The 18,030-nt window shown below is 35.1% G+C and overlaps 1 protein-coding gene across 1 annotated transcript in view; it reads right to left on the reverse strand.

The window, feature by feature from the left end:
• Nucleotides 1-18,030, reverse strand: part of LOC138807861 (inactive N-acetylated-alpha-linked acidic dipeptidase-like protein 2) — a 202,169-nt gene that overhangs the window by 41,573 nt on the left and 142,566 nt on the right. Inside the window, exon 3 of the mRNA XM_069993652.1 lies at nucleotides 15,669-15,762. Coding sequence (XP_069849753.1) covers nucleotides 15,669-15,762 — 94 coding nt within the window. The remainder of the gene's footprint in view (nucleotides 1-15,668; nucleotides 15,763-18,030) is intronic.

Genomic DNA, 18,030 nt, shown 5'->3' on the forward strand with positions numbered 1-18,030 from the left:
CAAGGTCAAAGCTTCAACGTCAATTCAACATTGATGATATATTCATTCTGTCCAAAGTACCATCTAAACTTGTTTATAATCTATTAAAATAAATTCACTGCTACTGTTAATAATAATTGCAGTAAAGAGAAACTGATAAAGTGTGTTTTGCTCTAGAAGGTAAACATTGTACCGAAAGAAATGCAACCATTACCTGACTTATGAAACAGTAACCCCTCAATACAAAAACAGTAAAATAATATTTTTAAAAAGTATGCAGTGCTCTAAATGTTATATCAAGCATTGTACATAATTATCTTATTTAATATTCATCACATATTTTAATTCTTATTTAAAATTTGCCAATTCTACGTAATTTCCTTTTCCTTTGATATCTATCACACCTTTCATCTGTATTATAGAACTTGAGAGTAAAGTTAAGCAACATGTAACAAGTCAATAAGTAACATACAGTACAAGTTAAGAAACCTAGTCTTTCTTTGGTCAGTCATGGGGCTTAAACTCCTGGCCTGGGTGCTGTCCCTAAGCTTTTCAGCTCAAGACAAGCACTCTGCCACTTGAGCCACAGAGCCACTTCGGCTTTTTCTGTTTATGTGGTGATGAGGAATCGAACCTAGGGCCTCATGCATGCGAGGAAAGCACTCTACCACTGAGTCACCTTCCTAGCCCCTAGTCTTCCTAAATTAAAACATTCATGCTCACCATGTCAAATTCTGTATTTGGGGGAAACCATATATGAAGCCATCTTTTCTTCTGAGACTAGGAGATATGTCACTACATGCTGTAGATTTATTACCTTTACTAGAAATTTTCTGTAATGTAAACTTGAAACTATGAAATCTACCAAAGATTGCCCTAAAAACTTTACATTGTTATGTTTTGCTCTTCAGATGATTAGTCTTTTGCTTTGTTTCTTTCTAATTTTGGAGAGTTACTTATTGGAATCCATTCTTGTATTAATCATACTCCGTAAAGATCCACAGTCATTCTTCAGAGAAAAGAAACTCTAGTCCTTTAATCCATCCCTGGTTTTGGTCAAGTGACTTTAACTGCCTGCTCTAGCACATTGTACTCCAAGTTACTATTCTTAGTGTCCTTAACTGTAAAGTGAAAGTAATAATAATAAAGTAATCAAACAAAGCTACTTGAAAGGTTTGTTATAACAATTAAATGATGAACACTTACAAATTACATCATTTCCCTTTGACATTCCCAGGCGTTATGAGTAGGCAGCCCTCTTCTCCCACTGCTAAGCCCAGCCTGGAAGTACCAGCATCTCAAAGACTGAGGACTACTTATACCACAAAGGGGCAGAGGGTCTCTTCCTCCCTAGGTGAAGAAGGAATATCTTCTGGGAAATCTAAGTCGGCACTCCTAAGAGTGAGGATTTGAAGTAGGCAAATGGAAGGATAAAAGGGGGCATTAGGGGGTCTTCATTCAAGATAACTTTTTCCATGTGAAATGTACAAATGTCACCATTTCTCCCAACACTTGGTGTTGATAACAATGCAAATTCCCAGAAGTGTTCAATCTGTCTAGGAGATTTCAGGAATGTCTAGCTTAACATGCCTGTTGAATCAGTCTGTGTGCTCTGTAGTTTAAAAAACACTGTCCGAAGGATATATGCTAATTAAAGAAAAAAAAAACAGTTAAAGGCAGAGCTGATACCTAAAATGAGACTGCCGCATTCTGATCAGTAACTTCTAATGGAATGATTGCTACAGGCCAGAAGTTTTTCACTAAATGAAAGCAGATCCAGTATGGTATGTTTATAAAATGTCTAAGGAACAATGAAAGAAAATGATGTAAAGAAATAATCCATTAAGCCGGGCATGGGTGGCTCAAGCCTGTGATCCTAGCTACTCAGGAGGCTGAGATCTGAGGATTGCGGTTGAAAGCCACCAGCTTGGGCAGCAAAGTCTGTGAGACTCTTATCTCCAACAAACCACTAGAAAACCGGAAGTGGTGCTGTGGCTCGAGTGGTAGAGCGCTCACTGAAGAGCTCAGGAACAGCTCCCAAGCCCAGAGTTCAAGCCCCACATCTGACCAAAAAAAAAGAAAGAAAGAAAGAAAGAAATAATCTATTATATAAAGGTAACAAAGACATATACATCCAGGCTTACAAGGAACATTCTACCAGAATATAATAACTTTTTTGGTTTTATATTTTTATAAGTCTGTCTAGTCAACGATTATGGTAGAAGAAATAGGATTTGAAGTATCTTTCTGTTCACTGTAGTTAATGAGTAAAGTGTATTTTAGTAGTTTGCAAGTGTTTAACATTTTCTGTTTTAATGTGCATTACATAGACATTAATTAATTATTTTGTTCTGTTTTACAACAAAACCTGACATTACAAGAGGATATATTTTATTCATTTTTGAAACCATAGCCTCCAAATAACAGGACCTCTTTATGGAGACAACTCATTTCTTAAATTATGGCTGTTCACAAAAGTTAAAGTTTCAAGGAAATATCTTTGCATAAGGACAGAGTAAGCTGAATAAGGCACATTTAGACTTCAGTAGAATAGAAAGACTGAACAACAGAAAAAACAAGTTTGACATCCTTGAGAGTCTTCCATTTAAAAAAGAAAAATCTCTTCTGATCTAACATACACTGCAGAATTGAAGCCATTATTACCGAATCAAGTGAGACAAATTGTACCATTCTACCTTATTTATCTCTAAATGAATTTATCCCTCATGGTAGTGTAGATGTAGGAAATTGACAGTTTTAGGAACCAGTTGGTTCCAGAAAAGAACCTGATAATAGAAATCTGCCGACCACACCATACTTCTAAGGTATGAGGTTACAAATTGAACAGGAGTTCTACTTTCAATGTTCACTCAATCATTTTGATATATATCATTTCAAAAATTCCTACTAGTCATGTCTCTGTCAATTAGAGCTTGTTGCTACTTTAAATAAGACCCAGAAAAAATGTCACTCTCTCTAGAGAAGATTTGTGACCTAAATGACTGATTCCTGTTGGGGAGGAAATGAAGGTCTGTTTATTCATTGTCATTTACCTGCACATAGAATTTCACCAGGCATATCATTCAATCAATGAATTAATGGGTTAGATAGTTTTATCCTAGCATTTGCAATACTGTTATCCTTCTCTACTTCATTTGTCTTGTCTTTATGATGGAAAAGAATCCCACAGGATCAGCAATTACATTTTATTTGCGTTTATATCACCAGATGCTTACACAATAGCTTTTCTGCAGTTGCCATTTATCAAAAAATTTGTTGATTCAATGGTGAAATAGAAGATACTATCTAATTTGAGATATATTATTATATTAAGCAATGTCTATAAAACCATTCAGGGAGCTGAACCAAAAGAGGAGACTATTTTATGGTAATGTATGTTAAATGAAACTAAATTGATTAAAATATTTCGTACAAATAATCCATGAAAACTACATATATGTATATCTACTTATATAGATATACATATAACAATTTAATAGGCCTACTGAATGTCAGAACATAGTGTGAAATGAAGGCTGGGAATAGCTGAAATGTTAAAAGTATCAAGTTCTAGGGCCAAAAAACCCTAAATGGAAAATAGATATTTCTTTGGGGAAAATTATTACAGTTATTTTTATGTTATATACGTGGAGTCTAAATTTCAAGAATTTGGTATCAAAGACCAGATAGGAGTTTGGTCTGCTTAATTACTACCCAAGTGGTCTCCAGTAAATTATTTTAATCCTACTCTTCTGTATCTTTGGAGAAAATGGAAAATTGGCCTTTTACTTTCTAAATGCACAACTCACTATGCATGAAGAAATACAAGTTCCTTCCAACATATTTTTGAAAACCATGGAAATAAATACCCTTGTGGCATGTTTTAGTTTATCCTCAAAAGTTTACATTATCATTTTTAATGTCTGTGACCTACCAACTGCATTAAAGTCTTCCCTAAATCTACTTTAAGGAGAATTCTTGATTCTCTTCTGTAAGGTCTATGAATCTAGAGCTATATTTTCCTTTCCATAAGTTGACACTGAAGAAGGGAAATGATAGGATAAAGTGACAAGAATTACATAGATAACTTAAAATGAGTTTCATATATCTTTGTTCTTGAGGAAAAGCCTCTGGTGTTATAGAAATATTAACATTCAAGCAACATAATACAAATAATTAAAACTGCTTGCTAAATTTATCTTATGAGAGACAACTGAAATTCACTTCTAAAGTTCAACCAGGATATTTGCATCTCAAAGTAAAATGCATTTATGCTCTTATATATCCCTATTTTCTATAAGTACTAGGAAATAAGCAATGACACCTAGGATTAGATCTCTAATCTTCAGATTTTTCCAGATCTACTTAGAAATAGACCAAATAGAGTTAAACCTACAAAAATTGTAAATCTCATGTTACATAAATGCTTGGGAGGATGAGTAAATTGTGTAGTAGAATGTTTCAGGGGAAAGCCTGCAACTTAAAGAACAGATTGTGGTATTATCAAACATTCAAAGATATCTCAAGCTCTTGCAAAGTCTGGTCTTTTATCTAGATTAAAGCATTTGAAAAAGCATGTCCCCTAAACTGTGGGGACATGAGAGCCCCATGGGAGCTTAAAGCAGTAGAGGAAGAGTGATTGGATGATGTGGGTATGGAAAGCCTGATGCCAGCAGAGTGAAACTGCTGGTTTGTATGTTTGCGTTTGTGTTTGAGTAAAGGCTTATGATTCTAAGTCCTTGACATTACACAATGATCCTGCCCAAACACAGAATAAATGCTTATTCTTTCGTTCCCCTAATCTTTTCTTTTTTCATTTGCCCACTTTATTTATTTATTTATTATTTTTGAATATTTTTATTTACAGATGTAAGTAGTTGTACATAGTTGTACACCATTCACCAGAGTTGTTTATGAATACAGTGCATCCTGATCAATCTCACCCCTTTCATCTCTCCCAACTCCCACCCCCCACTTCCTTTATTCATCTTAATTTTAGGCTATGTATTGATATTTTTTTTGCAATTTCACAAAGCAGTTTATATGTACAATGCAGCTTGATCTGTGTTACCACCTCAACATCTTCAACCACCTTCAACCCACCCTGTCCCTTATATTTTTCAATTCTGTGGTATATTCAAGGAGTTATTGCCTGTTCTCCCCTCTTCCCCTTTCATTCCTCTACCCCTCTCACCTTGCTGCACCTGTTCCTGTTGAAAGTACCCATTTCCCCAGTCCTCACTCTTTACTACATCCAGATAGCCTGTTATCTACCTGTAGAAATTGCCCTTTGACCTGTACATCAAAACTTCCTCAAGCTAAAATGTACTCTCAGACCTATTCAAATCACAGGATGGAAGAAATTATGGAGTTTCTTGGAGTCTGTCAATCAAACTCCTCACATCTCTTCATTTTATGAATATATATTATCAATAATCCCTTCTTTACCAACATAACTTCCACTGGACAGAACCAGAAAATAATGCTCACATCTTCTTTTCCTCTTCCCTCAGTACTTCTATAAGTACTCCTTAACTTCAAACTATTACATTCTATTAGTTTCTTTTAATAAAAAGAAGAGAGCTGGATATTATAAAACAATATTAGTAAATAGAAGAAAAGAAGCAGATAGATGAATGATGAGAGGAAGGGAGGGACCAACAGTAGAGACAAGGGATATGGGGTAGATTTTGAGATCTCTGCATTCCATCTTAAAAGGGTCTAAAGTGTATGAGAGGTGACAAATTCTCCCCACTAAGGGAATTTCTTGACTTCTAGAAGGTCTTCACTCAGCATTCTGCCCTGAGAGTGTGGTTCATGAGGCTGTTCAGGACTTGGAATCTGACAGACTTGTATTCTGTGGTATATACAAGGAATTCTTGCCTGGTTCATGTTATAACTTGTGACTTCTTCAGTGCACATTTCTGGACAAGATTCAATATCTCTATGAGACTGAATTCCTTAATCTTTAAATTGGAATTAACACTTAGGTCAGCTCTTTGAGTTAAAATGCACTTGAATTATGCACAGACCTACTATTATAACAAGGCACTTCATAACTTGGTATCTTATTGGTATAAACCCCTATGTATTCATTCTGTTTTAAAACTCTGATACATTTTGTATATATGTATGTGTGTATACATATATATTCCTATATGTCACATATTTGTCATGTATATGTCATTGTGTTATAGATATAGATAGATAGATAGATAGATAGATAGATAGATAGATAGATAGTAGAGATAGAGGCAAGGGATCTTTCCTGGTGCTTGCTAAGCAAGTGATCTATCACTCATTACTTTAAAAAAATCTTGCACAGGTATGTCTGGACTATCCTGGACTATGATCAAATTAAATACATTTCTTATCTATTTGAGATGACAGACATATACCACCTGTCCTTGTATTGATTAGTGCAAGGTTTTCACATTTATGACTAGACTGGCCTTGAACTGAGATTCCCTGATCTATGCCCCTGGCATAGGTAGGGTTTACATCCACGTTGTCAATTCCCATCTCTTCAACCCCCAGCTATAACTGTCCTATTATAAAGAGTGATTTTACAGTCTACTACTCTACTCTGGTCCCTTAAGAGTTTCATAGTCTAAAATTTTTCAGATTTTTATTTAATATTCACTTTTGCATCTTCCGTTTCCATTTTATGAGGGTAGTTCTTAAAGCCCTGTCAATTTTCTTTTAAATTAAGAGAGAAGTATACTGCACATACTTTAAAACTACATATTTCTATTACAAAGACATTCTTTCATAGCATTTCACAGAACCTATTCTTCTATGGATGAGTCTATCATAGTTCTAAAGGTGCTAACAATTGCACAATCACAGGTTTGACTTCACTGATTTCTAGTGTCAAGAAATACTTTGATTTATGTTCTGAATAATACAGTAGTTAAGAGCAGAATAGAAGTTATTGGGTATGTGTGTATTATTTAATAGTATCTTCACAACATTTATGGCATTACTAAGGAAAAAGAAAGAAATTGCCAATACAATTTTAGCAAGTGGAAACAATAGTTCTTCATTATCCTCCGTTTCTCTGATTCATGTTGCCCACATTATGATTAATCTCAATGAATCATCTCAGGTACTTAAAGACATTAAACAAACTAAACTCAGATAGAGAAAGAAATTTGGAGACTAGGGAGCTACAGATATTTAAGTAATCTAACACTGATTTAACAATGTACAAATAAAAGGATATTACTTACAAACAACTATGCCTACATGCTAGAAATTATCCAATATTCCCAGGAGCCAAGACAGCTGCAAATCTAAGAAAATTTTCAACACTACATGAAATAAATTCCCCCACCAGTGTCTATTGGCCTGGTGGAGAAATTGACCCAAGAGCTCCTTGCATGTTTCACAGATGCAACACAGAGTTCACGAGCACTGTGTGCGAGGGAGCACATGATCAGCTGCTGAGAAACTGTGCAATTCGTTCTCAAATGAACTGTTTTCATGTATGATTCTTCTTAGAATTGTCTGCCCGAGGCAGATAGTAATTGGGGTGTTTGTGTGCATAGAGAGGTGCTGTCCCTGAGCTTTGGGGCTCACGGCCCAAGGCCTCAAGAATCTCATGGACTTTCCTGCCAGGGCTGGCTTTGAACCACAATCCTCAGATCTCAGCTTCCTGAGTAGCTAGAATGTCAGGCGTGAATCGTGGATGCCTGGCTCGATTGTATATTTAATAATATATGTGACTTTACACCATATAGATTGGCTAAACTACAAAATGGAGGAAAAACCCACAAACAAAAATCAAACAAAATTGGTCAACATGACAGTCAGAATACATAAGCACTATGTTACATCAGGATTCAGGTAGTTTGTTTGTGTTGTTCTGTTTTTCATTTTTTATTTTAAAATTAAAACTCAAGGCCTTTTGCAAAAGTATTTTTCTGTAAGTCAGGCAACAGTGGTTCACATCTGTATACCTATTTAGGAAGATATGATCTGAGGATAGCTGAGACAGCTTAAGCAAGAAAGTCCATTAGGTTCTTATCTTCAATTAAGCACCAAAAAGCTGCAGTGGAGCTGTGGCTCAAATAGTAAATCACCAGGCTTGAGAGAGAAAGCTAAGCAAGGGTACAAGGCCCTGATTACAAGCCTCAGTGCCAAAGAAAGAAAGAGAAAGCCAGAGAGAGAGAGAGAAAGAGAGAGAGAGAGAGAGAGAGAGAGAGAGAGAGAGAGAGAGAGAGAGAGAGAGAGAGAGAGGTATATAAACTTTGAAGTGTTACAAGTGAGACAGTATGTATAAAATAAGGGTGGAAAGCTCTTTCCCGACATAGGCACAGGCTTTATCTTGAAAACACAGGTAGAGAGAAAAATGCAGTACAATAGACCATTATTATAACAAAGTAGGAAAACTGAGAAGTCAGAAACAAATTGCAATCAATGTAATGCAAAAAGCAAATGTGGAGAAGCTGAGAGCAAGGACAGAAAGGATGATCACAAAGGCAATCTGTATGAATAGCTGCAAATTGTCAGGCAGGAGATAAACAAAAGAAGAAGCACAATTCTGAGGAACACAAAAGGAACCACACTTCTGGAATAAAAACTGATGGAGGCTATCTGATAATAATGTTAGTTCAAAGAAAAATAGGAGGCAGGGAGAAATCCTAGCTTAAGTAAACAAATATTACTAACAATGTGGATTGAAATCAAGTTTTACTAGTGATCCAGCTTTCCTCAATCTTTTGTTGGACTGCGTGTGGATTATCAATATAAAACACAATCTTTAATATAGTGATACTGTCCGAATTCACAGAAAAGTCCAATGAGAATTGAGACCATCTCTTTTTAGAAGTTAACACACAGTGGATTGACAATTGTTCATAAAGTTGTCCCTCTGCTATTTAAGCAATTAAGCTAAGATATTTCTCATGGAATGCCTTGAATTTCTAGTTACATAAAATAATACTCATTTTCAGAAAGACCTATTCAGGTCAAATCATAATTGGAATTCCCATGGGAAGAATATCTTTCTTTAGAATTGATACACCCTAGGGCAGACTATCCTGGACTTGTTAAGGAGCTCAAAACATCAGGAACAAGCCCACTGATTATGCTGTGTACACAAATAGACCCACACAGAGCTGGAACTGGTAGTAATTAAAACCAAGATTGGAGACAGATGGGCTGAGAACTAGAGTCATGCAATTTGTACTGCCCATAACTTAATTTTGCCAATTGGGAAATTCACTTTATATTGCTCAAAAAGAAAATTAAGCAGATTAGATAGGTCTCGATCACTTGTGATTGCAGAAAAGGACCAAGTGACACTTAAAAATTCAAACTGTAAATTGAAGAAGACACAGGATACTTGTCTTAGGGGCATCTTCACCTTGAAATACTATTTCTTCTTCTAAAATGAAGTGACTGGTTTTAATGAACTATTAGAGCTAATAAAAAAAAGCAAAAGAAAACCCCAATCAAATCTTCAGTGTCAGTTATTCGAGATATGAACAGAAATGATGCCAACAACTATTTGATGTTTATCAAGACAACCAGGAGGTGGCAACAAGCCACACTGTTCAGAATTATATTTCCTGCTGAGTTTGCTTGCACTAAATAATGTCTACATAGCCTGATCAAATGAAAATGGGCTTTCATTTTATTTGGTCAAATGCTACTTTGATAATAATCCAAGATAATTAGCATTCAGAATTTTGACAAAGTAAAATAGCCAAAAATCATCAGTACTATAAAGTCATTAATTATTTTATATTATTGTTTTACACATTCACAAATGGGTGAAGTAGATGACAGAAAACAGAGAATATTAAAAGCTCCACTTTTTATTCTGCTTCCACGCTAAGTGTGTGGTGCTATTTTAGCTTTTTTCTGGCTGTCTTATTCGGGGGGTGGCTAACTAGTACCATGGCCTTCTTCATGGAGGTACTCTTCTTTGTCACAAGTACCAGTGAGTCTTATCAGTTATCTTATCAACCACAATTTATGCTGTATCTCCATATACCATGAATAAATATATACATATTTATCTTCTATTATGTGTTTGGCATTGACCAAATATTAACGGCCAAGGTCACTCAGTCAAAATGAGCTTTCAAGAATGACACAATAAATCACCTCCAACAAATTATTCACTGGTAAATTATCCCTCTTTCTGGTGGTTGTGAGAAAGGCAGAGAATGGTCTGCTGCTACTATAAACTAGTGTAATAAATAAATAAGATGGCCGGTTGTCAAGGGGTAAAAATTACACTGTTGAAAATGCAATTGGTTTCAGGGACCTTCATACTTATACTGTTTGCAGTAAGAAGAAACAGTATTTTATAGTTCAGCCTTGAAGGTCAATTTTTTTAACTGTAATTTAGAACTTTAAAATAATCGCTGCTCACTATCATAGCCAAATAAAAATAGATGAAAAATTTAAGGTGTATTAAATAGCAAAATTATGTTTCCATTAACAAAGCACGGCAACTCTAACTAATGAAATTATCTAGCTTTGTAGCTAAAATTGAAATACATATTTACATTCTAAGTCACTTTCTCCTATTAGCGTTTGAATTTATTCTATTTCAAAAATAAGGTTATAACAACCATAATCAATGTCTGCAATTTAACAAACACTTATTAATGTTTTATCATAAAAATTTTAAGTAAGGATGATTAAATGGTTTAAAGGTAACAAACCCTAAGACTTTGATCAAACACACACTTAAAGCACGTTAAAAGGAAGATTTTTTTTCAGTCTCCATTTTTTGTTCCATTTTCTTTTGCCTGGCTTTGATTTTTTTAAATGTAAGTACCTCTCAAGTTTGGCCACATCTTTGTGAGTGAAAGTGACAGTGGGAAGATTCACAGAGTTTCACATCAAAAGAAACAAAACATAAAAATAACCAACAATCAAAGGGAAGTTCTTCACCTTCAGCAAGAGCAGTCTGAAAAATCAGCAAGAAGCCAAAAGTGCTCCTGGCCATTCCAACAGAAAGCCACAACGCGAGGAGAGTTGCATTTACACACAGCACTGTCTGTTCTGAAGTGGACATATGACAAAAAGTTGGATTTTGTTTTTCTTTTGCTTTACTTTTTTTTTTCTCTTGAAATGACACATTCCCGAATCCCATCATTCAGATTTTCTTTACCTTCTTGCATTAACCAACTGCCTTTCTTTCACCTCCCTCTCAAGACATGACTCTTTGTCCTTCTCTGCCTTTTCCTTCCCGTGGCTCTAAAGAAGAATTTTCAGTATTTCTAAGTTCTTGCTCATCCTCTGACATTTTTAAATCCTGACTCAGTCATTTCCTCTTTCAGGACTAAGCTCTTCATTTTTGGCAGTTTCAAAATCTGCATAGACATTATGGTTTTTCTCTCTTTTTTTCATTTTTAGCATCTTAATTACCTCCCTAACCACAATCTAAACATGACTGATACCAGTATCTACATGCTATGATATCATTTTTTTAGGCATCTCATTTTGTGCTATATGCTTTCAGTAAAGACATGAAGTCTATTGGTCCGTCTTTCCTTTCATTTTCGCCAACTTTTTCCCCCATAATCTTGCTTTGTTTCTTTGGTCTTTCACAGGTATTGCTCTTTCACCTAAACGTCCTTAGTTTATCATCTTTCTCTAAGAAAAATCTGTGTCATTGTTTACACTTGTATCTGCCTGATCTATTCTTCCTAAGGCATTTGGAACATTACTCCCAGAATGTGTATTTTAAGACACAGAATCGATATTTAAAGAAATAGTATAATCAAGAAAAGATGATCTTCCTCATCCTGAATCAAGCCACAAGAGAATTCTCCAACCTACTTCTACAGTCAGTCACAAGATTTTCATGGTACAGGTACCCTTATAATACATGGAGGAAGAAGCACTCTTTCTTTCTAAGACACAGACAGGGGTGCAGAGTAGTCTAAGCAAAGAGGCTTGGTAAGTTCCTCCCTGGTTAATATTTTTTGAAACAAACTCCAGGAAATGGAAACAAGAGTTTTATTTTTCTTGTTTTTAATTACGTTTTTTATTGTGAAAATACTGTACAGAGGGGTTACATTTACATGAGCAAGGTAATGAGTACATTTCTTATCCAGCATTGTTGCCTCCTATTTTTCTTTGTTGCTGTTTTTGTTTTCTTTTCTTTTTGTCTTGTTTATTCCTTTATCTGTTTGGGGGGGATGGTAAGGGAGGGGCAAAGAAAGGGTGGGACAAAGGGCGAACAAGTGCAGCAGTGATATTCACTAGATACTGAGTTGAAAATCAAATATACAACCAGGCACAGGTGTCTCACACCTTTAATCCTAGCTACTCTGGAGGCTGAGATCTTAGTATCAAGGTTCAAAGCCCAGCCCAGTCAGGAAATTCTGTGAGACTCTTATCTCCAATTAACCACTAGAAAATAGGAAGTGGTGCTGTGGCTCAAGTGGTTGAGCACTCCCCTGAGCTGAAAAGCTCAGAGACAGTGTGCAGGCCAAGAGTTCAAGCCCCACGACTGACAAAAAAAGTAAATGAATAAATAAATAAATATAAAGAAAATGAACTATGCAGCTTGGGAGTAAGGATAGGAGGGAAACTGGGAGAGAGAGAAAGAGAGAGTTCTTAACTAAGGCAAAATCTTCTAACCTGGCCCTTCTCTTTCTGATGAAAATGAGACCGGCAATGTTCCTTTTCTCTTGTGAATGCAGTTTTCTCCATGCTAGACTCATGCCATTGGGATAAGCATCCTAAACCTTCTTTGCCTCCACAGTTTGCAATCTGCCACACATGACCTCAGTTTATCAATATCTATTCCCTTCTGAATCCCTCCACAAAGGCTTTTTCTTACACCACTCCGTAAACTTGCTTTTGTTGAGATCCCAACCAACTTCAAATTGCCAAACCCAGTGTTGAATTCTCAGTCCTCATTTTCCTTGTCTTGTTAGATAATGACTCCCTCCATTTGGATGTTATCCATGTGCTATCAGGATGTTACATTCATCTGTTTGTTCCTTTTCTCCTTTGACCACACCTTCATGAGACCCTTCTCTGACTACATCATTTCTCCCGGTTTATAAATCTTGAATTACCTCCCAAATCTTAGACCATTTATGTTCTCTCTGCACACAATTCCTTAATAGTCTTACCTAGGACAGTGCTCATGTTTCTATTTCCAAATCAAAGCTCTCCTGTGCATGTGGGTACAGCTACTAAGTTCGACCGTAACTCTTACTTTGAGATTATAAATTCTATCTACAGAGAGTAATATTAGAGTTCAACTTGAGTCTAATGCTATATTCTAATTTGCTTTATTATTTTTGTGTAAGTTCTCTTCTGCCATAGGAATGTATATATGTATATTTCTTAGGTAGTGAGTTTAAATCATATTTTATTTAGTTCTTTTTTGGCTGAAGTGTTCTTCAGGTATGTTGTAATTGAATTATACCAGACAGACATACCATGAATGATTAACAATTTTGTTAAGTGTGTAAAAGAAGAATTCAGGGGATCCTGTGATCTGCTTAGGAATCACATGTTTGTTTTTTTTAAACTGGTAGTGGAGCTTAAATGCACCTCCCCATCATACTCCCCACCCATGGCCCTATGCTATTCCTTACCTTAAATGCACCTCCCCATCATACCCCCACCCATGGCCCTGTGTTATTCCTTACCTTTTTTGTTCATGCTGCCACTCAAGTTGTACTTCCACTTATAGTGCTTAGCTGGTTATTTTGATGTAAGACTCTCACAGCCTTTCTGCTGGGGCTGGATTTGAACCTATCCTCAACCTCAGCCTATTGAGGATCTAGTTTTATAGTATTACAGAGCCACCAGTGCCCAGTTTACATGCTAAATATATATACATGTTTAACTTTGTGAAGAGAAAGATCATATATTGAAATAGATCCTTAGCTACACGCAGAAACCTGAGTAATTATATAATTCTAACGATGAATAAGAAGTCCTATTTTGGTTTCATAGTCTACCTTATTCAAATCTTCATATTGCAGTTATGATATTGAAACACTATAGCTATTAATGGACACTTAAAAGTGTGTTAAATTAATAGAACTTACTATTTAGAATAGTTTTGTAAACACATTTGTTTCTACTGGTTTTAATCATTTAACTTTTTTGAATATAGCTTTTGTATTTCTTACAAAGATATTTTCAGAGACAATACAATTTTAAATGAGCCCATTTATCATAGAAAATAGGATTCAAGGAAGAAACTTTTTTATAATTTATATATCTATTGTTCAATGGTATTGCTTTGAAATAAATGCATTTATGTTCTTTTGCTCTGTGTGATAGTTACTCCTTTAGAGATAGACAAGTAGCTATGTATTGTATTGTAAAGAACCTCTTTATTCTCTGAAGCTTTAAAGCATTGTATGCAACACCAATGACATTTTCTGGTGGGTGAAAATAAAATCTAAAGAAAAAGCCAAATGGTCTACAGCACAAATAAAATAGATACTTAAAGATTAAGCTTTCAGAAAAGTGATTATTATTCACAGAACTATTTAATATTTCACTTATATCTGTTCTTATTTGGTAAAATTTCATATGCTTGGTTTCCCAGTTTCAAAGCCCTAAATAGTTTAGAAATAGACAATTTGAGGGGAACTAGTGACTGCTTTCATAGACATCCAGAAAACAGTGAAATGCAAGTCTGGTGATAGTAAGAAAGAAGGAAACTCTTCAGACTGACTTAAACATACAAAAAGCACTGCAATATGAAGCCATTTTATTTGAGAACAAATAATCCTAAATAGCTCAATAATTCCCCACATCATTTCCCAGCCACTACAATAAAAGTTATAAAAGATTCATTGAGGGAAATGTGTAGTTGCATTGGAGAATTTTTTGAGTAAAAAGGAATCTAGAATGTTTAATTTAAAAGAAAATACTTCAAATTTTAGTTATGGGTAAACATTTGGGTGGATAGGATGGTCAGTTTTCAACGATTGCTACCTAAATACCATAGTTAAAGTATTAACTTTGTATTGAAAAGTAACTGCCTACAAATCATTTATGAAAGATCTGAGGAACAAATGTGTAATTCAAGAGGAGGGTGAGATTTTTAAGCACAGTATTTCCCTTTGCATTTGGTTAGTGGAGATAAACAAGAACTTCACTGAAAGGTTTCTATATGAGTAAAGGGTAAATGGAAGCAGTGATGAGGACAGGTCAAATTTTGTAGATAGATGTACTCCACCACGAAGAGAGTGAGACAGAGATGATGGCAATAATTCTCTGGTTGTGTCTTCCTTATCTTTAACCCTAGCCCACATATCAATTGTAAAGAATGATGCCCAAACCTCACAAAAACCATCCATAGAAGAAACTTCTAACTCCGTCTTGTATAAGCAGACTGGGTCTTAGTTACATTGTTGAAAAATAATTGGAACCCTGACTGAAATTATTTCCCATGTACCTGTAAATAAGAGAAATTGTTCATCAAAAGTATCTCTGATAAACAAATGTAGGTGGGCCACTCTTTAATTCTGATGACTGGCCTGATACTCTCACATAAATACATCTTGTTTTTGTTGATATGTTGCTAAAGTTTTGGATCCTTCTCATGATAACCATCTAGAAGAAGCAAAAAACAACTTGCTATAGCTAAAAAAGCCATAGGTACTTCACCCATTCCCTAGTGAAGCCTAGTTGGACACTTTGTTATTTAATAAAATTACCATGATTTAAAAAGAAATTACCTTTAAGTCTGTTTTGCACTTCTAAAGCTATATCAAGAGCATTAAAAGGAAGAACTGGATCGCTGGCAATTTGCAAAAGCACTTCTCCGGAGAGCTGAAAGAAAAAAGAAAATATCTTACCATTATTCCATAATTAAGAGATTTTTGCTCTTTTATTTGTCTCCTTGCATATATTTTATACAAGCCAAAACTTCAAAAACACAGAGGGAAAATATATTTTTATAAAACCTCTCTTTCTTAAATCTTGTAAATTTTTATAAAGAAAAAAGCTCAATAACTTGTTCATTTCAAATAAAAGCATAAAGAAACAAAACAACTTGTAGTGAGTACAAGTTGGAGGAAATTCAGCTAATAAGGAGGCTAAAGGAAGTTGAAATGGTAGAAATGGATTATTTCCAACTAGGAAAATAGAACAATAAACCTTGTTGATATTGTTTTGGGGAAGCGGAAATGTGTAGAACAATGTGTAACAATCAACAACCCCCCCCCCAAAATAATCAAAAGTAATTAAAAGGTTTTGTCATAGCTTGTTCCTTCTTTGAGCTCCAATGCTCATAGTTGAAGAAATTGTAATCAAATTCAAAACAATTCCTTATATAATAGTTCTGAATTTGACCCAGAAAGGACCTATTAAAAACCAATTCTGATTTTGTGATTTGATAAAACTTCAGCCTAGCAGCTAGGCACTGGTGGTTCATGCTTGTAATCCTGGCTATTCAGGAGGCTGAGAACTGAGCTTGAAGCCAGCCCTGGAAAGTCCATGAAACTCTATTTCCAATGAACCACCAAAATGCTAATGTGGAGCTTTGGCTCAAGTGGTAGATCTCTAGTCTTGAGCACAAAATCTCAGAAATAGCACCCTGGCCTTGAGTTCAAGCTACAGCAAGACACAAAAGAAATAAAACCATTAAAAAACCCCACAAACTCAACTCCAGACTAAATTAATAATCAGTTTTCTTCTCTTAAAATGTAATTCAAACCGAATGTTCTTTTATTGTTTTAACTACTGTTTTCCTTTTGATTTGCCACACTCCTAATCTTTTTCCAATGCTATTTCTTCATTTTTCAAATCACTGTTTAAAATATTTCAAATAAATAAACATTTAAATTATACCCTCCAAAGCTCATAATCTAACTTTTCATCAACACCTATTCTAACACCACCCCATTCTAAAACTGTATTTGAAAACCAGCATATGCACTACAGCTGACTAGCATCTGCTTTAATACACTCAACAAGTCATGTGCACTCATATGTATCTCAAAGGACCTCAGGGCTGACAGTAAATGCCATTGTTATCTCTCCCTCTGTCTCATAAGTGATATTTAATATTTATCTGGGCTTAACAAATGTCCCTATGTCTCTTAACATAGGATTCCCTGAACCCAACACACAGGGAAACGTGTCAGTGTTGATATTATTAATGTACCATGAAATGTGGTTAGTGAATGAAAATATTGTCTTGTGTAACTACACAGGGAAATCAGTACACTAACTATAGACAGTGCAGAAGCTGTAAAAGATAGAAATTACAAGGAAAAATAGAATTTTAATATCCAAATCTATATATTCAATAAGGACCAAATTCCATTTAATGTTTAAAATTGTATTTCCCAGTTGTTTGTACAATTCATCTCATGATAAAAATATAATCGAATCTGATCTTCTTCTATATTCTTGGAGAAATAGCTCTTAGAAATAAAGACAAAAAAGAATCCCTCTGATAGCTTTTATTCCTCTGAAGTATTTTTTTCTCCCAAATGTAGCAACCAGTTTGTTCCCAATGCCTAAGATGTCCTCGCAGAGCTCCATCCCCAGCATATAGTGATCACAAACCCCCTGGAAACTTGCCAGCTCTGAGCATGCTGTGCCTTGCAAATAGAGAATTGTCTGCAGTAGGTTGATAGGAATCCTTCTGCTACTTCACCCAGCCCATCTACATCATGCAAGAGCAGTGATATTTGGGAAAGTCTATTTATAAAAAGGAATTTTTAAAGAATACTTAACATCATAATTGTTTCCTTTTCCCCAATTTGTACTGGGTAATAGAAAGTATAGAATAAACATGTTTTGTTTACACTTTTGGAATCTGGAAAAAACTCATTACACAGATTAAAATGAAAGAAGAGGGGCAAGAAAAGAGACTTTGTGTTCTGCTTTTAAAAAAAGGTATTTTATTCTTTTTTAAAAAAAAACTATTTAGCGGTTTCAACAATTATATGATCTGTCAATGTCTTTGCTAGGTTTTTGTTTTTCCTAAAAGAACTTGGCATCTAAGAGTGGGAATTCTAAGGAACCTAGACCATGACAGAATGTGTAGACCAAATTTTTTAAAGCAGCTTCATAAGCTCATATCCCAGC

The sequence above is a fragment of the Dipodomys merriami genome, unplaced genomic scaffold (genome assembly GCF_024711535.1).
Source record: "Dipodomys merriami isolate MVZ:Mamm:240054 unplaced genomic scaffold, mDipMer1.0.p SCAF_438, whole genome shotgun sequence".
Classification (NCBI taxonomy): Eukaryota; Metazoa; Chordata; class Mammalia; order Rodentia; family Heteromyidae; genus Dipodomys; species Dipodomys merriami.